Source organism: Delphinus delphis, chromosome 11 (genome assembly GCF_949987515.2).
Source record: "Delphinus delphis chromosome 11, mDelDel1.2, whole genome shotgun sequence".
Classification (NCBI taxonomy): Eukaryota; Metazoa; Chordata; class Mammalia; order Artiodactyla; family Delphinidae; genus Delphinus; species Delphinus delphis.
In genome coordinates, this window is record NC_082693.1 from 57,802,795 (window position 1) to 57,824,512 (window position 21,718).

General features: G+C 37.0%; 1 protein-coding gene across 1 annotated transcript in view; it reads left to right on the top strand.

Moving 5' to 3' along the window:
- The window catches only part of TRHDE (thyrotropin releasing hormone degrading enzyme), a 398,970-nt gene that overhangs the window by 213,065 nt on the left and 164,187 nt on the right, over positions 1-21,718 (top strand). Inside the window, exon 6 of the mRNA XM_060025259.1 lies at positions 21,189-21,326. Within this exon, the coding sequence (XP_059881242.1) occupies positions 21,189-21,326 (138 nt within the window). The remainder of the gene's footprint in view (positions 1-21,188; positions 21,327-21,718) is intronic.

Here is a 21,718-nt window from a genome sequence, read left to right on the forward strand (position 1 = left end):
GCTGAAAACATCAACTTTTTTTTTTTTTTTTGGTGCGGTACGCGGGCCTCTCACTGATGTGGCCTCTCCCGTTGTGGAGCACAGGCTCTGGACGCACAGGCTCAGCGGCCATGGCTCACGGGCCTAGCCGCTCCGCGGCATGTGGGATCTTCCCGGACCGGAGCACAAACCCGTGACCCGTGTCCCCCGCATCAGCAGGCGGACTCTCAACCACTGCACCACCAGGGAAGCCCCATGTATGTTCTTAAAGGATGATTTTTTAAAAAGCCATTTATATTCAGAAAGACACTGTTTCAGGTTTTGTATATTTTAAACTTGGAGATAAAAGATAAATGAGCATTCTCTTCAGAATAAAGTATTTCTTCCGAAGACTGTGTTCAGGTTTGCATGGTGTCAAGGTCTTTCTGCATTTCCTTAGGAATTTCAAAAGTAACCAATAAATTGACAGGATTAGACACTTCCTAAGAAGAAAACTCTTCTGAACCTGGAGCCTAACAATAATGCAACGCTATCCTTTCTCATATCTAGAAATAATATAGGAAAAGTTAACCCATTCATTCCCTTTTTAGGTAAGAGCAGTTTGCAAGCAAAATATTCCAACTTGCTAAAAATGGTCAGACATCACTTGATAAACAAAAAAATTGATGATGCCAAAAATTTATATCAAAATGATGAAATGTTCTGTTAGACATCATTGTTCTCAAATACTTATGATTTGCAATAGCAGATTATACCAGTTTAATCTGTCCCTTTTACCACGCTTAGTAAAAACGTTTATCTTCTTATGATACATGAATTGTTCAACACTTGATATCATTCAGTATCATCTCAGATATGTTAAAGAGAATTTGCTTTGCAAAATCTGTAACATGAATACAACCAAAAAGGAAAGCTGGGGACTAAGAGGACAACCAAAGAATAATTCATTATTTTTATAATTATTAATCATCCTTAACCAGGCAGCTATATGCTTTAAAAGATATTACAACACACTCATTTCTAAACAAGGAGTGACTGTCTCAGTCCATAACACTTTATGGGACTTTTTTTTTTCTTCCATTTCATCAAGGTTACTTCAACACTGTTCAGCTGTTGCTAGACAAGGATGTGCTAAATGAAAGTAGTGAGTTCAAGTGATATGAATCAAAAAATGTAAAGGAGCTTCCTGTCAAGAGAAAGCAAAAAGCAATAATTTGAGGTTGATGAAGATTTTGCTTCATTTACTCCAGTAACACTTGCAATAATAAAGGCTTACATAGCATTTACTGTGTAACATTAAACACTTTACGTATGCTAATTCGCTGTGAAATAGAGTAAGACCTTCTGCTAGGTATCTTGAGAGTACGCATCTTTGCTGTCATTTTTCTTAAGAGTCTGAGAGTGTGGTAATGGCTACACTACCATGCAGGCCACCACTCAGGCAGCTCTCTTCAACCATGAGTCCAAAAAGATGATTTGGGGTAGAACATGTTTTGACACTGAGCTGAATAACCTCTGTGGATCTGCCGTTCACAGTTTTAAGTAAGCCCTTTTGAAACTATTTATATCTTTAGCTTTTTACCTTTCCCTGGGACTAATGAAATAAAATTCTTTCTAATGATTGGAGTGTTATCTTTGTCATATTTGTCTTTAAAAATGAAGATATGTGGGGATGCTTTTCTCTAAGAACCTACTTCAAATCCACCTGTGTCCAATTAGCTCCTTTAATCATTTAAAATTTTCTCTTCTCAAGATTTTATTTATAGTTCAGTGATGTGTTTCCTGAGTGCTGTTAACATTAATTTTATATAAACTAGTTTGATGGATTGCTGCCACTTTTTTACCATTCCATTCAGTTATACATTTCATTCATGCTGTTTAATTAATTCATTCAAAGAATTATCAAGTACCCAAAATGAGACATTCACTTTGCTAATTTCTATGGAATAAACCTCATGGCTTATTAGCAGAGACCTGCTATATATCAGCTTCTTATACAACTGTATTTTATCTTTAGTGTGGTGGTTTCAGTTAGAAGGTGTGGGTAGATTGAGGATTTTTTTTTTTTTTTTTGCTCTTAGTTGACCAACCGTGCTCTGTCAGAAGTTGTTTTGTTTATGCAGTAGCTCAAAAACACAGATCCATAATCTCAGTCAGACTGTTCGTATTCATAGATACGTTTGGAAAATAAAATTTAGCATAGTAAGTCTCAGAGGATTAGCCAAATAATGGAACAGGAAGAAGATTTAGCTACGTATTATTATTTTTATATTACATGGATCAAACATGTTCTCTAATATTTGCTTAGATTTACAATAGCTATTAATTTTTATTTAGAATTTGAGTATCTTTCTGCTCAGTTAAGTTCTGTTCTTTCCCTAAGCTTCACAGCTTTGCTTGGAAGATAAGTGCTTTAAAAAAAATATTTTTGTACTTTTGGTTGTAGTGGTGCTTGTGGTGATGGTGGGATATTTTCATCTATTTATTATTTATTTCCCAAGTTTTCTGATTAAAGAGAGGGTTAGTTCGATTGCTCCTAAAGAGCAAAACTTGGCATTAATTACATTCTCTTCCCGACTATCCACTTGATCAGTCCAATTTGAAGGACATTAAACACAATACAATATTGAAGATGACTAATTAAAAGTAAAAACTCTCCGTGTTTCTTTGTCTTACTTTTTAAAACCATAAGGTGCTTTTCTTGGAATCTTTGGCTTCTTCTGAGAGATAATGGTTTATATCACTTCCTAGGCCTGAAAATAATTTGGCTTCTCACAACAAAATGATATTATTCTATTAGTTGCTAAGCATTTTGCTGGCATTTTTAGGGCCCCTAATTTATAAAATATTTCCAGGGATTAATCTATATTGACTCACTCATTTTTCATTATGTAACGAACATTTTTTGGAGGCCCAGTCTTTGCAAGTGTCTCTGTTAGAGATGGGGACCACAGATGAGTATGAACATCAATGTCCTCAAAGTCTCATAGATCTATTTTACCAATTAAGTTAAATTATTTTTTGTCCGAGTAATGCTACTTTACAGTTTCCTAGAATGAAGTTCGATTCCTTATTTCTACCCATCCCGTGGATTAATTTTTTTTTTTTGTCCACACTGTGTGGCATGCAGGATCTTGGTTCCCTGACCAGGGATCGAACCCATGCCCTCTGCGTTGGGAGCATAAAGTCTTAACTGCTGGACCACCAAGGAAGTCTCAGATTTTTGACACTTAATAGCTGTGTGATCTTGTTTCTCCATCTTCAAAATATGTATGAAATACCTGTACTGTTTTTGTCACAGAATAGTTTTAAAACTCTAAGATATTTTTCTTCTTCTTACAACAAATATTACTATTAATTTTAGGTACTTAAGTATAATGGTATTATTTTTAGGGTCGAAAATATGTTTTCCAGTGGAGTATCTTGTGAATCACATATTAAAAATTAATAAGAGCAAAGAAATTGCCTTCACATAATACTTTTGAGTATACCTGTTCCATTTCAGAATGACTTTGGAATGCTAATATTTTAATATTTTTGCACGTTATAAATAGATCGCTAGTCCAGATTTTGCATTCTGAGTAATAAAGATTTTCTTTGCTAATTTTATAATCAGTCTATAAATGTTATAGTAGCTTACTTTGAGATACAGTAATATATAGGGTCTGGGAATAAATGTGGAGTTTCCTTTCTGAATTGGTTAACTTTTTGGGCCATAGCACTCTATGTATTCTGGAGTTGTTTGTTATGAGTTAGTAAATCTTTTAAATTTGAAAAAATTAGTGCTTTTTATTTTCATTGGAAAAATACAGACTTCTGTGATCTGGCAACAAGTGTAAAGTTTTATTTAGCTAGATTATTTGATGAACTGATCATTTATATCACTAAATATTAAAATTAAATTATCAAATATGTTATTTAATAAATTTCATTATCAAGTTAATAAAAATTTTGTTACAGAATTAAGGTCATTTTAATTATTATTTATTTCATAAATTAAAATAACATAAAATAAACTAGCTACTTGGTAATCATGTTAATGACTTCTGGGAGTTGGCTAGCCTATTTTTGGAATTATTCCAGACCTGAATGGTATAAGAAAGTTTCTATTAGGATTTAAGTAGAAATTGAATCTGTTTAAGATGATTAGTCAGTGTGTGTTTAAAAATACTCTGGATTACATTTTATCAATCAAATATTATAGGGCGTTGTTAGCTTATTATTGATTTGTCTGAAAATATTAGCAACTTCTCGTGATGGATGTGAGAAACAGGTGTGTGAGTATCAAAAAAAACTGGCAAATTTGATTTTATTGAAACGTCTTATCAGCTACTCAAAACAATTAAGCATAGAGATAGAGGAAAAGATTCTTACTGCCAAAGTAGAGAGAGGATTATTGAAAAGGTGAAGAAGCTTACCTCTCTATGCAGAGGATGCTGAAGTGACATGTACAAGAGTGGGCATGAGTTCATGTTAATTAGCAAAGAAGAGGAAGTAAATCTCCCCCACTAAACAATATGCTTCATCAGTTAAGGACTGTTTATTTACCATCATTTCTCAGCATTTAACCCAAAGTATAGCATCTATGAGGAATTCAAATAATAGAATTCTGGTCAAAAGTTAACAAAAAAAAAGAAATTATGGCCAACAAACAATTTATGAAAGATTATAAGCAGTTTCTATGTCTATATAAGAACTCATTCATTGAAATAAAAAGGATATTGAGCTGGGCTTCCCTGCTGACGCAGGGTACACGGGTTCGTGCCCCGGTCCCGGAAGATCCCACATGCCGCGGAGCGGCTGGGCCCGTGAGCCGTGGCCACTGAGCCTGCGCGTCCGGAGCCTGTGCTCCGCAACGGGAGAGGCCCGCGTACTGCAAAAAAAAAAAAAGGATATTGAGCTTAAAAGTATATAAAACTACATTGGATAAGTGTTTGAAGGAAAACAGAAGGAAAAAATGTCAAGAAATCTGAAAAAATATATGATATGAACATTTTAAGAGGGTTATATAAAAGCACATGGCATATGGTGATTGTTCACAGTGATTTTTTTGGGCTGCTAGAATCAGAATGAGCTATGTAATTAGACAACCTGTTCATAATTATTACTGTGATTGACATTATTTGAAGCACATTCAAGGTTGTTCCGTAAGACCCAGGATTATCATAATTAATGAATATGTAAGTGACTAATTGATGGTGACTTCTGCCATATCAATATTGCTATATCTTAAAGGTTCTTGAGTAAGTATGCAGAAGGCTCAGAATCTGGTTGAATACAATGCAGTACATTTTGTGTTTCATCTTAGCATTTTCCCTTAGCTGTGTCACATCTTGGATAATATTAGACATGACACATTCAGCCTGGATATTACAAACAAAACATAAGGCAGCTGAAGGATGTAGTCATTGAAGAGACTCACAATTTAACCCACCTTCTCTCTGTGTTAGTCATGTTTGAGAGTATATCAGTTCATAAAAACCTGTGCAAGGAGTTATTTGGGGTTATGAGAGCCTTATAAAGTCATCCAAGATAGTCTTATAGAGATATAATTGCTTTTTTAGTTAGTGCGTTGACTAAGGCATCTTAAAGCGTGTGTGGCTGGGCAGTGAATGAAATGTAGTTGATAGTTAAAAGAAATAAGAGCGTATAGAACACATTTGGTTACTTATTGTAAAGCTCATGTGAAATCACAGAATAATGTTAAATCAATAGAGATCTGCGCAGATAATTATGTTCATGTACCACTTACTGTAAAAGGTTATGTGGAGAAAAACAGAGGTAAAATTTTCAATACAGTGCTTGATTTATTATAGGCATTAATGGTGATTATTTCTAAAATTATTCTTTAATGCCTACTGCATATATGTGTGTTTACATAAGTCTGACTTTAATATAAGTGGACTGTTTTAACAAGCTGCACATGAAAATGATTATCAACATCTTAGGCATGTGTATTTTAAACGTGAGATTTTGAAATGTTAATTTTTAAGAAATACTATATAGAAGCAACTCTTATTTTCACTACATCTTTAGTTTTATTTCATTTATCAGTATGATTTAGCTATCTACAAAATGTTAGCTAATCAGCTAAATAATGACATATTTCACAAGTACATCTAGCTAACTTTCAACTGAGTAAAGCTTAAAATACTTTTGGACATGTTAGAACTTTATAAAAGTAGGATGAAATATAAAATTACATAGTAAAATGCTTTTAATATTTTAAGAGACTTGGAATCCAAATAATTTATAATTTTTACAAATATGGCATAGTGTTGTGTGTTTACAAAAGATGATAATGGCGACATCACAGAGATACCATATCACATAGATAAAACCTGATGTATATTTTCCTCCAATATGTTTGCTTTTCTTGTTTGGATTTTTGATTGTATTCCTCTCCTTTAATTTGTCCTGATTTGAATAAGTCATGAAGAACAAGAGTGAAAAAGCCAAAATATGCAATGCTAGGTATATCTGTATCCTTGTTCTAGTCTTATGCAAGCAAGGGGTTCAGATTAGTAATGACTCATGTGGCATTTTGTTTAACCTATGAAATCTTAAAAGGCTTCATCTCATGGTAGTATAGATTTCCAAAGACACAAAGTATGAATGATATATCTAATTTCTTCTCTTTATGATAGATCAGTTGAAATTGAATCAACATGGTCATAGACACTGAAAGCATTTTTACCCGTAACGTTCCCTCTGTTCTCTACTCCCACAGTACTTTGTCTGGTTACTAATACGTTACCCATCAAATGGCACGAATGAGTTGTACGTGTGTCTATCTTCCCTATCATAATGAGAGTTGCTTGGAGGCAGGAATTGTGTCCCAAGTTCGTTTGTTTCCCCAGCCTCTACCATATGGAGGTTGCATGTACAAAGCAATCAGTAAACGTGTGGAATTAGATTGTATTGTTCAAATAATTTTTGTCAGACATTCTTGTTCATTTGACTCTATGGATTAGAAAAGTACCTTTATCTATATTCAAGAGGATGTTGTCAGTATTAAAAACTGGAATAAGACATTGCTTTAAACAAACTAATGAAAATACTGAAAAGGAAATATTTGTATCTATTTGGTTATCTTTATGTGTATCTACATACATATCTGTATTTATGCCTATGTTTATATTTATGTCTAAATCTATATTTGATTCATACATTTTGGAATTTCAAAGTAAATACCTTGTTGGATCACCATTGGTCATCACAAAATTGAGCTAAATTTTAGAAAAATAATGGTATAATATTTTGTGATCACAAAGATAAAGCCCATATTGTGTGCTATTTTTGCATAATTGTGCTGTATTGTCCTCTTTTGTTTCGAGTTGCCCCTCACTCTAGTCCGCTTTCCAGTATTCATAGTCATCTTTCTAAATGTAGGTCTGGTGATGTCACTTCTTAATTCTAGCTTCCTAACTCGCCATGGAGGATCTTGATAATTCTGTTCTTGTCTGTCTCTATGCACTAACCAGTAGTCATTTACCCCATTATACTCCCTGCCTTCTGCCACGCAAAACTCTGGAGTCCCCCAAACAGGTCAGGCTGTTTCATACCTCTATGGTTTTCCCCAGATATTCCTTTCTGTCCAAAATGCCCCTTTCTGTGGTATTCTCCTAGAAAACTCAATTCCCCTTAAAGATTCAACTCAAACTATCAATTCAGAAGCTTTCCTTCCTTTCTCCAGGCAGAACCAATCACAGCCTTCTCTGTGTAGTCACTCTGTATCCTGAACCTACTTCTATTTTTACACATAGTAGGTGCTATTTCAACATTTGTTTTCATCTTTGTCTCTCTTTCTACTAGGATAAAATCTCTGAAGGTTGGATCCCTGTTTTTCTATCTTTTTATCCCCAGAACCAGACATACCATTTGGGATATAGCAGGTGCTCAATAAATATTTGTAGAACAAATTATCTTTAATCTTCACAACCACATATGTTTACAAATGAGGATGCTGAGGTCTGAAAAGATTAACTTGCTCAAGGTTAGACAGCTAGTGAATGGCAGATATTTTTCTTACAGTCTAGGACTCTTTCATCAATTTTGCAGCAGTGTTCCTGTCTTTTCTCTCAGGAATAACGAAAGAGCCATTTATATTCAGACCCATCCTCCTAGATATGTGGAATCTAAAAAATGGTACAAATGAACTTATTCACAAAACAAGAGTAGAGTCACAGATGTAGAAAACAAACTTATGGATACCAGGGCAGAAGGTGGGGAAGGATAAATATAGGAGGTTGGGACTGACATGTACACACTGCTATATATAAAAGAGATAACTAATAAGGACCTACTGTATAGCACAGAACTCTACTCAATACTCTGTAATGACCTATAAGGGAAAAGAATCTAAAAAAGAGTGGATATATGTATATGTATAACTGATTCACTTTGCTGTACAGCAGAAACTAACACAACATTTTACTTTTTTAATTTATTTATTTTTGGCTGCGTTGGATCTTTGTTGCTGCGCGGGGGCTTTCTCTAGTGGAGGTGAGCGGGGGGTACTCTTTGTTGTGGTGCGCGGGCTTCTCATTGCGGTGGCTTCTCTTATTGTGGAGCATGGGCTCTAGGCACGTGGGCTTCAGTAGTTGTGGCACGTGGGCTCAGCAGTTGTGGCTTGTGGGCTCTAGAGCGCAGGCTCAGTAGTTGTGGCACACGGGCTTAGTTGCTCCATGGCATGTAGGATCTTCCCGGACCTGGGCTCCAACCCGTGTCCCCTGCATTGGCAGGCAGATTCTTAACCACTGCACCACCAGGGAAGCACCTAACACAACATTTTAAATCAACTATACTACAGTAAAAATTTAAAAAAAGGAAATTAAATTTAAAAAAAAAGAAAATTGAGTCCTTGTGGCTGCTCTGATGTAACCCACATCTGCCCAGAGAATGTTTGTCCTCTCTTTTCATGCCTGTGAGCACCTCACCACTTCTTGAATTGGCTCAGGCTCTGCTCTCATCTTTTTTTTTTTTTTTTTTTTTTGCGGTACGCGGGCCTCTCACTGTTGTGGCCTCTCCCGCCGCGGAGCACAGGCTCCGGACGCGCAGGCTCAGTGGCCATGGCTCACGGGCTCAGACGCTCCGCAGCATGTGGGACCCTCCTGGACTGGGGCACGAACCCGCGTCCCCTGCATCGGCAGGCGGACTCTCAACCACTGCGCCACCAGGGAAGCCCTCTGCTCTCATCTTTTTGTCTGGTTTGATGTATCTGACTTTATTTGATCTCGATTCAGATTACTTGATTGTTTTCTTTCTTTTCTGATGACAAGAGTCAAAGTGTCTGCCTGGTATTGCTCTTCACTAAAATTAGTCAGCCTTTCTATAGGAACTTGCCGACAGCCCTCTCTTACAATAGTACTTCCTCTTTTCCCACCATCACCATGACTATTCAGATCTTGACGTGTTCAGGCAGAAGCCATTTGGGGACATCAAGGAATTGATTTTTTCAGGTGTATCTAATGATGTGTTAAGAATTTTTAATAACTCCCTTCACATATATTTCTAAATACCACTATATGAAGTGTTAATATTGTAAGAATTAATTTTTAAAAAGAGTTGCTTCTCTCCGAGACTCCATTTATATTTGTATACAGATTACTGTTTCTTGCCAAAAGTTGTTTAGCCCTTGCCCCTTATCTTAGACCTAGGCTTTTACTTCCAGTTGCCTCTGACATATTGCTTTTTAAATGTTCACTGTCACATTCCTTGCAATATGTCTAAAACTCATCTTTTAACTTGCCCTCCAAACCAAAATTTTCTCCACTTCTCCATTTCTGTCAGTAGCATGCCCCCTACATTTTAAAACTTTCTGTCAATCTAAAATCTTCTAAAATTCCATCACGTCATTCCATGTAGTTATTTGTTAGTACTTCCTCTCCATCATCCACTAAGGGGACCAAGGCATCAATGTCAGTTGATCGTTCAAAATATCTCTCAGAATCAAAAGTCCTTCAGCAACACCTGTTGTAATACATCATCACCATATCGCCTCTTGGTACAATAGCCACTTCCTGTCTCCTCTTTCTACATCCATCAAGCCACTCTGTATAACTCAGATAAGTTAATTTTCCTAAGACACTACTTTTATTATGTCATTATGTCTGCTACTGCCTATTTATTAAGACCAAATTCTTCAACCTGACAGCTGAGGATTCAAACAGACCAGCTTTTTTTCATGTTTCCTCTGCCAGGATTTGCCCTTTTAAGCTGCTTTCCCCATTCATCTGAGTAACCTTTCATCCTTCAACAACTCACTTTAATGTCACTTCCTCTGTGAAGCCTTTTCTGAACTAATTAATCATTTCATCCTCTGTGTTTTTATAACATCCATCATATTATAATACAGATAGCTGTTTACCTGTCTTTCTCAACTACTTTTGAGTTCTTTCAGGTTGAGGACTAGATTTTAATCATATATTTATTCCCAAAACACAGTACAGTATCTGGCATTGAGTAGGAAATTACTACATGTTTGTTAAATGAATGAATGAAAAAAACAATAGTGCCTTTCTTCTTTTCCATGTGTTATTCTCAGCTCTGTGCATTCACTCACACTTTGTTTACTTTTCTGAAAAGTCTTTACACTGTTCTCCAAAAATTCAAACACAGCATATTTTTGAAAATAATTCAGTACAAAATGACACACATATTCAATATTATTAGAACTGTATATTCATTCCACATCTTCTTTATCCATTCATCCGATGATGGACACTTAGGTTGTTTCCATCTCCGGGCTATTGTAAATAGAGCTACAATGAACATTTTGGTACATGACTCTTTTTGAATTATGGTTTTCTCAGGGTATATGCCCAGTAGTGGGATTGCTGGGTCATATAGTAGTTCTATTTGTAGTTTTCTAAGGAACCTCCATACTGTTCTCCATAGCGGCTGTACCAATAAATATTAAATGTAGGCATGTATGCAACATCTCCAAGAGGTGTCTGTATTAGAGTGGTAGAATTTATTGTTACTGTTAACAATAAACTTGTAAACAGATTTTAAAGTTCTCCATTTTACCTTATTGTTTTACATTTTGAAAGTTGTAGAATGGCCTATCATGGTGTCCTTAAAATATAGAGTAGAATAAAAACTGTTGACTATGCACCATAAATATATTCTTCCCTGTACACAAACACATGAGCATGCACGCAACTTTAAAGTTACTTGAAGGATCAGATCAAATTCTACCTCTTCCATTAAACTTTCCATAAATAATTCTGTTTTACCGTGTTTTGCCTCAAAATTCTTTAGCATTTCTAGTCTGTAAGAGAAAACTATTATTTTGTTCACTGTGGCTAACTATTTTGTTTGATCTTTTATCTCACGTAAGAGCCAGGATTTCTTTTACTTTATTTTTAAACTTCCATAGTCTCAGGTCAACAATAAGCAGCTAACCAACACTTAGTAATTTCTGCTGTAATTATTATGGTTGTTGTTGATGATGATGAGGAGGGCCCTAACCTGGGACTGACAAACCAAGATTGTTTCTTCTTTTATAGTGATGTGGGTCTTTTATAAAAAATTAGCACCTTCTCTCCTGCAAAATTCTTTGTAATTTTGTTCAATTGGGTTTGCCTCTGGTTAGAATTTTCTTTTCCTCCCCCTCAATTTAAGTTATTGTCTCTTCTGAGCTTTGTGAGTATCTTCTGCCAGGCTTTTCTTTCTTTTTCGTTTTTCCTTCTCTCTCTCTTCATCTCTCTTAATGCCCTTTTTCTCAATTAGACAATATCATCCTCTCCAAAAAAGTAGAAGACGAATCTTTTGCTAATGACTTAACACTACTAAATTTAAACTCTTCTTTTTGAAATTCCACTGACCAAAGGTTTGTTTTTATTTTTCTCCAGAAGCATGAAGTAATATATTATGTATAACTTATATTTTCTTAAACGAGAAAGTTTCATTTTTGAAATTTACCTTAGATTTCATTTTTATATTTCATGGCCATTGACTTTATACCATTTAAAAAAAATCACATCTCTAGCAAACCAAGATATGTTTACTAGATTTTAATATGCATCTATATATTTATTGTTGCTAAATATTAAAAATTAGGATTCAAATAAATCATTGTGTTAAGTTCATTTTACACTGATTTTTGATCAGATGTTTGAGTGACATAATGGAGCAAGCAATCACTATTTGAAGAGTTGAATATTGTTTGACCTTCCGAATGGATATCACACCTTCAGTTGGTAGTTTTTATAAATAAAAATGTTCATTGGTCAAGTTGAAGTATCATTATAGGTTTCATGATTCCTCTCATTAATTCCAGTATCAAATAGCTTTAATGTGCATTTTAAAATTGAATGACTAACAAGATTGCATACTGGCTTAAAATTTTTATTTTGGAAACACACAATTTTCTCTTATTCTCTAAATCTAGGCCTTTTGTCTGAGATCTTGTCTTTGCTTTTTAGTGGACTTAAAATGAGCAATGTAAATACAAATTTTTTTTTAACATCTTCATTAGAGTATAATTGCTTTACAATGGTGTGTTAGTTTCTGATTTATAACAAAGTGAATCAATTATACATATACATATGTTCCCATATCTCTTCCCTCTTGCGTCTCGCTCCCTCCCACCCTCCCTATCCCACCCCTCCAGGCGGTCACATAGCACCGAGCTGATCTTGCTGTCCTATGTGGCTACTTCCCACTAGCTATCTACCTTACGTTTGGTAGTGTATATATGTCCATGCCTCTCTCTCGCTTTGTCACAGCTTACCCTTCTGCCTCCCCATATCTTCAAGTCCATTCTCTAGTAGGTCTGTGTCTTTATTCCTGTCTTACCCCTAGGTTCTTCATGACATTTTTTTCCCCCTTAAATTCCATATATATGTGTTAGTATACGGGATTTGTCTTTCTCTTTCTGACTTACTTCACTCTGTATGACAGACTCTAGGTCTATCCACCTCATTACAAATAGCTCAATTTCGTTTCTTTTTATGGCTGAGTAATATTCCATTGTAATATTCCATTCCACATCTTCTTTATCCATTCATCCGATGATGGACACTTAGGTTGTTTCCATCTCCGGGCTATTGTAAATAGAGCTGCAATGAACATTTTGGTACATGACTCTTTTTGAATTATGGTTTTCTCAGGGTATATGCCCAGTAGTGGGATTGCTGGGTCATATAGTAGTTCTATTTGTAGTTTTCTAAGGAACCTCCATACTGTTCTCCATAGCGGCTGTACCAATTCACATTCCCACCAGCAGTGCAAGAGTGTTCCCTTTTCTCCACACCCTCTCCAGCATTTATTGTTTCTAGATTTTTTGATGATGGCCATTCTGACTGGAGTGAGATGATATCTCATTGTAGTTTTGATGTGCATTTCTCTGATGATTAATGATGTTGAGCATTCCTTCATGTGTTCCTTGGCAGTCTGTATGTCTTCTTTGGAGAAATGTCTATTTAGGTCTTCTGCCCATTTTTGGATTGGGTTGTTTGTTTTTTTGTTATTGAGCTGCATGAGCTGCTTATAAATTTTGGAGATTAATCCTTTGTCAGTTGCTTCATTTGCAAATATTTTCTCTCATTCTGAGGGTTGTCTTTTGGTCTTGTTTATGGTTTCCTTTGCTGTGCAAAAGCTTTGAAGTTTCATTAGGTCCCATTTGTTTATTTTTGTTTTTATTTCCATTTCTCTAGGAGGTGGGTCAAAAAGGATCTTGCTGTGATTTATGTCATAGAGTGTTCTGCCTATGTTTTCCTCTAAGAGTTTGCTAGTTTCTGGCTTCACATTTATATCTTTAATCCATTTTGAGCTTATTTTTGTGTATGGTGTTAGGGAGTGATCTAATCTCATATTTTTACATGTACCTGTCCAGTTTTCCCAGCAACACTTATTGAAGAGGCTGTCCTTGCTCCACTGTATATTCCTGGCTCCTTTATCAAATATAAGGTGACCGTATGTGCATGGGTTTATCTCCGGGCTTTCTATCCTGTTCCATTGATCTTTCTGTTTTTGTGCCAGTACCATACTGTCTTGATTACTGTAGCTTTGTAGTATAGTCTGAACTCAGGGAGCCTGATTCCTCTAGCTCCGTTTTTCGTTCTCAAGATTTCTTTGGCTATTCAGGGTCGTCTGTGTTTCCATACAAATTGTGAAATTTTTTTGTTCTAGTTCTGTGAAAAATGCCAGTGGTACTTTGATAGGGATTGCATTGAATCTGTAAATTGCCTTGGGTAGTATACTCATTTTCACAATGTTGATTCCTCCAATCCAAGAACATGGTATATCTCTCCATCTATTTGTATTATCTTTAATTTCTTTCATCAGTGTCTTATAATTTTCTGCATACAGGTCTTTTGTCTCCTTAGGTAGGTTTATTCCTAGATATTTTATTCTTTTTGTTCCAGTGGTAAATGGGAGTGTCTTCTTAATTTCATTTTCAGATTTTTCATCTTTAGTGTATAAGAATGCCACAGATTTCTGTGCATTAATTTTGAATCCCGCTACTTTACCAAATTCATTGATTAGCTCTAGTAGTTTTCTGGTAGCATCTTTAGGATTCTCTATGTATAGTATCATGTTATCTGCAAACAGTGACAGCTTTACTTCTTCTTTTCCAATTTGGATTCCTTTTATTTCCCTTCTTCTCTGATTGCTGTGGCTAAAACTTCCAAAACTATGTTGAATAAAAGTGGTGAGAGTGGGCAACCTTGTGTTGTTCCTGATCTTAGTGGAAATGCTTTCAGTTTTTCACCATTGAGGATGATGTTGGCTGTGGGTCTGTCATATATGGCCTTTATTATGTTGAGGAAAGTTCCCTCTATGCCTACTTTCTGCAGGGTTTTTATCATAAATGGGTGTTGAATTTTGTCTATAGCTTTCTCTGCATCTATTGAGATCATCATATGGTTTTTCTCCTTCAATTTGTTAATATGGTTTATCACATTGATTGATTTGCATATATTGAAGACTCCTTGCATTCCTGGAATAAACTCCACTTGATCATGGTGTATGATCCGTTTAATGTGCTGTTGGATTCTGTTTGCTAGTATTTTGCTGAGGATTTTTGCATCTATGTTCTTCTGTGATATTGGCCTGTACTTTTCTTTTTTTGTGACATCCTTTTCTGGTTTTGGTATCAAGATGATGGTGGCCTCGTAGAATGAGTTTGGGAGTGCTCCTCCCTTTGCTATATTTTGGAAGAGTTTGAGAAGGATAGGTGTTAGCTCTTCTCTAAGTGTTTGATAGAATTCCCCTGTGAAGCCATCTGGTCCTGGGCTTTTGTTTGTTGGAAGATTTTTAATCACAGTTTCAATTTCAGTGCTTGTGATTGGTCTGTTCATATTTTCTATTTCTTCCTGATTCAGTCTTCGCAGGTTGTGCATTTCTAAGAATTTGTCCATTTCTTCCAGGTTGTCCATTTTATTGGCATAGAGTTGCTTGTAGTAATCTCTCATGATCTTTTGTATTTCTGCCATGTCAGTTGTTACTTCTCCTTTTTCATTTCTAATTCTATTGATTTGAGTCTTCTCCCTTTTTTTCTTGATGAGTCTGGCTAATGGTTTATCAATTTTGTTTATCTTCTCAAAGAACCAGCTTTTAGTTTTACTGATCTTTGCTATCATTTCCTTCATTTCTTTTTCATTTATTTCTGATCTGATCTTTATGATTTCTTTCCTTCTGCTATCTTTGGGGTTTTTTTGTTCTTCTTTCTCTAATTGCTTTAGGTGCAAGGTTAGGTTCTTTATTCTAGATGTTTCCTGTTTCTTAAGGTAGGATTGTATTGTTATAAACTTCCCTCTTAGAACTGCTTTTGCTGTATCCCATAGGTTTTGGGTTGTTGTGTCTCCATTGTCATTTGTTTCTGAGTATTTTTTTATTTCCTCTGTGATTTCTTCAGTGATCACTTCGTTATTAAGTAGTGTATTGTTTAGCCTCCATGTGTTTGTATTTTTTACAGATCTTTTCCTGTAATTGATATCTAGCCTCATAGTGTTGTGGTTGGAAAAGATACTTGATACAATTTCAATTTTCTTAAATTTACCAAGGCTTGATTTGTGACGCAAGATATGATCTATCCTGGAGAATGTTCTATGAGCACTTGAGAAAAATGTGTATTCTGTTGTTTTTGGATGCAGTGTCCTATAAATGTCAATTAAGTCCATCTTGTTTAATGTATCATTTAATGCTTGTGTTTCCTTATTTATTTTCATTTTGGATGATCTGTCTATTAGTGAAAGTGGGGTGTTAAAGTCCCCTACTATGAATGTGTTACTGTCGATTTCCCCTTTTATGGCTGTTAGTATTTGCCTTATGTATTGAGGTGCTCCTATGTTGGGTGCATAAATATTTACAATTGTTATATCTTCTTCTTGGATCGATCCCTTGAGCATTATGTAGTGTCCTTGTTTGTCTCTTCTAATATTCTTTATTTTAAAGTCCATTTTGTCTGATATGAGAATTGCTACTCCAGCTTTCTTTTGGTTTCCATTTGCATGAAATATCTTTTTCCATCCCCTTACTTTCAGTCTGTATGTGTCTCTAGGTCTGAAGTGGGTCTCTTGCAGATAGCAAATATATGGGTCTTGTTTTTGTATTCATTCAGCTACTCCGTGTCTTTTGGTGGGAGCATTTAGTCCATTTATTTTAAGGTAATTATCGATATGTATGTTCCTATTCCCATTTTCTTAATTGTTTTGGGTTCGTTATTGTAGGTCTTTTCCTTCTCTTGTGTTTCCTGCCTAGAGAAGTTCCTTTAGCAGTTGTTGTAAAGATGGTTTGGTGGTGCTGAACTCTCTCAGCTTTTGCTTGTCTGTAAAGGTTTTAATTTCTCCATCAAATCTGAATGAGATCCTTGCTGGGTAGAGTAATCTTGGTTGCAGGTTTTTCTCCTTCATCACTTTAAATATGTCCTGCCAGTCCCTTCTGGCCTGCAGAGATTCTGCTGAAAGATCAGCTGTTAACCTTATGGGGATTCCCTTGTGTGTTATTTGTTGCTTTTCCCTTGCTGCTTTTAATATGTTTTCTTTGTTACTTTCTGACAGTTTGATTAATATGTGCCTTGGCATATTTCTCCTTGCATTTATCCTGTATGGGACTCTCTGTGCTTCCTGGACTTGATTAACTATTTCCTTTCCCATATTAGAGAAGTTTTCAACTGTAATCTCTTCAAATAGTTTCTCAGTCCCTTTCTTTTTCTCTTCTTCTTCTGGAACCCCTATAATTCGAATGTTGGTGTGTTTAATGTTGTCCCAGAGGTCTCTGAGACTGTCCTCAGTTCTTTTCATTTTTTTTTCTTTATTCTGCTCTGCAGTAGTTATTTCCACTATTTTATCTTCCAGGTCACTTATCCGTTCTTCTGCCTCAGTTATTCTGCTATTGTTCCCATGTAGAGTATTTTTAATTTCATTTAATGTGTTGTTCATCGTTGTTTGTTTCATCTTTAGTTCTTCTAGGTCCTTGTTAAATGTTTCTTGCGTTTTGTCTATTCTATTTCCAAGATTTTGGATCATCTTTACTGTCATTATTCTTAATTCTTTTTCAGGTAGACTCCCTATTTCCTCTTCATTTGTTAGGTCTGGTCGGTTTTTATCTTGCTTCTTCATCTGCTGTGTGTTTTTCTGTCTTATCATTTTGCTTATCTTACTGTCTTTGGGGTCCCGTTTTTGCAGACTGCATGTTCGTAGTTCCTGTTGTTTTTGGTGTCTCTCCCCAGTGGCTAAGGTTGGTTTAGTGGGTTGTGTAGGCTTCCTCGTGGAGGGGACTAGTGCCTGTGTTCTGGTGGATGAGGCTGGATCTTGTCTTTCTGGTGGGCAGGTCCACGTTTGTTGGTGTGTTTTGGGGTGTCTGTGGACTTACTATGATTTTAGGCAGCCTCTGTGATAATGGGTGGGGTTGTGTTCCTGTCTTGCTAGTTGTTTGGCATAGGATGTCCAGCACTGTAGCTTGCTGGTCGTTGAGTGAAACTGGGTGCTGGTGTTGAGATGGATATCTCTGGGAGATTTTCGCCATTTGATATTATGTGGAACTGGGAGGTCTCTTGTGGACCAGTGTCCTGAAGTTGGATCTCCCACCTCAGAGGCACAGCACTGACTCCTAGCTGCAGCACCAAGAGCCTTTCATCCACATGGCTCGGAATAAAAGGGAGAAAAAGTAGAAAAAAAGAAAGGAAAAAGAAAGAAAGAAATAAAGGAGGGAAGGGAGGGAGGAAGGAAGGAAGGAGGGAAGGAAGGAAAAAAAGAAAGAAGATAAAGTAAAATAAAGTAAAGTAAGAAAATATAATAAAGTTTTTAAAATAAAAAAATAATTATTAAGAAAAATATTTAAAAAAAAAAGAAAAAACCCCAGACGTATAGAACCCTAGGACAAATGGTTGAAGCAAAGCTATACAGACAAAATCTCACACAGAAGCATACACATACACACAAAAAGGGGAAAAGGGGAAAAAATCATAAATCTTGCTCTCGACGTCCACCTCCTCAATTTGGGATGATTCTTTGTCTATTCATATATTCCACAGATGCAGGGTACATCAAGTTGATTGTGGAGCTTTAATCTGCTGCTCCTGAGGCTGCTGGGAGAGATTTCCCTTTCTCTTGTTTGTTCTCACAGCTCCCGGGGCTCAGCTTTGGATTTGGCCCCGCCTGTGCGTGTAGGTCGCCGGAGGGCGTCTGTTCCTCGCTCAGACAGGACAGGGTTAAAGGAGCAGCTGCTTCGGGGGCTCTGCCTCACTCAGGCCGGGGGTGGGGGGTGGGAGGGAGGTGTGCGGCTGCGGGGTGAGCCTGTGTTGGCAGAAGCCGGCGGGACTCTGCACCAGCCTGAGGCGCGCCGTGCGTTTTCCGGGGGAAGTTGTCCCTGGATCCCAGGACCCTGGCAGTGGAGGGCTGCACAGGATCCCCGGAAGGGTGGTGTGGATAGTGACCTGTGCTCGCACACAGGCTTCTTAGTGGCGACAGCAGCAGCAGCCTTAGCGTCTCATGCACGTCTCGGGTCCGTGCTTTTAGCCTCGGCTTGTGCCCGTCTCTGGAGCTCCTTTAAGCAGCGCCCTTAATCACCTCCCCTCGCGCACCAGGAAACAAAGAGGGAAGAAAAAGTCTCTTGCCTCTTCGGCAGGTCCAGACTTTTCCCCGGAATCCCTCCCGGCCAGCCGTGGCGCACTAGCCCCTGCAGGCTGTGTTCACGCCGCCAACCCGTCCTCTCCCTGCGCTCCGACGGAAGCCAGAGCCTCAGCTCCTAGCCCCGCCCACCGGCGGGTGAGCAGACAAGCCTCTCGGCCTGGTGAGTGCCGGGCCCCTGTTGCTGCGCTCTCCTCCTCGGCCCCGAAGCTTTCCTCCTCCGCCATCCGCAGTCTCCGCACGCGAAGGGGCTTCCTAGTGTGTGGAAACCCTTCCTCCTTCACAGCTCCCTCCCACTGGTGCGTGTCCCATCCCTATTCTTTTGTCTCTGTTTTTCCTTTTTTCTTTTGCCCTACCCAGGTACGTGGGGAGTTTCTTGCCATTTGGGAGGTCTGAGGTCTTCTGCCAGCGTTCAGTGGGTGTTCTGTAGGAGCAGTACCCCGTGTAGATGTATTTCTGGTGTATCTGTGGGGAGGAAGGTGATCTCCGCGTCTTACTCTTCCGCCATCTTCCCCTCGTCCCAATACTAAGTTTTTTAATTAAAAAAATTTTATATCAGAGGGTCCAATTTCAGTCTTCTTAATCTTCTTAATTCATCTTGAATTAGGAACTCGATTTAAGAAGAAATACAGTATCATTTTGTGTAGTATTTGTCACTTAATTCATTGTAAGTTTGTACTTTTTATTGTGGTCTCTTACGGTCTGGAGCATCCTTCTGGGACTTGGAGTGACTTTTGGTTCAGTCACTGCAACAAAGTCCTTTTTGATGGAGCATTGACGTGGAATTCGTAGACCGAAAAAAGAGGACTAAAGAAATTAGATATATAGTCCACAGACTATAAAAATAAGCTAGTAGAAAATAAACCTTACAGTATATAGTTGGATGGCCAGTTAAATTATTGATTAAACATACTACATTATTGAGCAAGGGATGATGAACAAAAATGTTTCTTTAAAGCCAGATTTAAATTAACACAAACATATGTGCCTAGTTAAGTATTCTTTTCTTAGTATATTTATTCTCTTTCCAGTTTTTAAAATCCAGGATTGGTGTACTGTCAGCTTGAAATTACAACTCACTCAGAAATAAAGTGCAGTTTATCTGCTGGTGCAAAATTTGGAGGCTCCAGGAATGAGTTCAGAATTAGCTAGAGCAATTAAAGTGTTGCAGTTTTATCTCTGTATTGATACCTCTCAGGTGCCAACTATCTAAGGGCTATTTAGCCCTTGTTACCTCTTGCAACTACTTTTTCCTCTCCTCCCTCAGTGAAGGCAGGAGACTAGGAGGACTAATAGCTGCCAGCTTTTTTGTTAACAGAACCTAAGCTGTTTCTTTAAAGCAGGCTTCTTAAAGCGAAAACAACAGAGAAGTACTTTTTTCTTTACAGTTTATTACTAACATTACAAATCAGCTTTTATTAGAGCAAATACTAATGTCTCAACAATGCACAGAAGTCTCACGATTTTGTTTTGTTTCACAAAATGGATTGTTGATACCTATTGCTCTCCACTTTCTGAATTCACGTATCACATCCACATACACAGATATGATAGTTTGATGTCAGTAATGCCTTTTATTATTTGTGGTGGTCTCCTGAAATTCTTTTAAAAAATAAGTGTGTGTGTATTAGAGAGAGGATAAGTGAGAAAGAGAGAGGGAAAGAAAGGAACAGAAAGAGAGGGAATGTGTTGTTTAAATGGACTAGAAATAAGAAATAGCAATGGATCTCTGAAATTTAGTTATTATTCTTATATTGGATTAACTATGAAAAGGTTATTTGGGACTGGAATTTTAGTTTTGACCCTGCAGAACACGTAAACAAGCTTAGTCAGTTTCATTTATATGCCCACGCTCCAAATTTGTTTTAACCACTGCTAAAACATAGAGTCCATTGTTTCTATTTAGGGCCCATTGTAGCCCATTGATTTTGTTTCATGTTGTGCTCACTGTTATTTTAGAGTGACTTAAGGGGCATTTTATTTACCGGTTTCTCTTTAGAGTTAAGTCTCACCATGTAGGTTGATGAGCATCATCAATTAAGTAACACACATTCTGTTCATATTGTCACACATATTCCGTCATAACCAGGAATCACCTATGATGTTGTTCCATCTACTATATTGCAGGAAAAACAGAGATTTCTGACAGATGTTCTACATGAAGTGATGCTGCTTGACGGCTTGGCCAGTTCCCATCCAGTATCACAGGAAGTGCTACGGGCAACAGATATTGACAGGGTGTTTGACTGGATCGCATATAAAAAGGTGGGAATAGATAAGACCCAAGTACCAATTGGATATTTCACTATCCTGGGGTAGCCAAACTATTTCATGCTAGATGTATTATATCTTTCTCTTCTCCCTGGCAAATAGAAATGGACTGTGAGTTAGAAAACATAGAGTCACTAGGTTCATGTCATTTTATGAGTTAGGGCTTTGCTTTATAAATCAGTAAGATGGAGATGAATGTTTGCCAAATAATGCCTAGAAATATTGGCAGTATTAATGAATAAATCTTTGGAGTCTTGATATGAAATTGCTGTACAAATGGTGTTATGTCAGTTTTTATTATTAATAAGAGAGCTGACCTATATAGTGACAAATTATTTCCCACCGATGCCCCTTAAATACTTATTTTGATTGGCTGCTGCAAATGG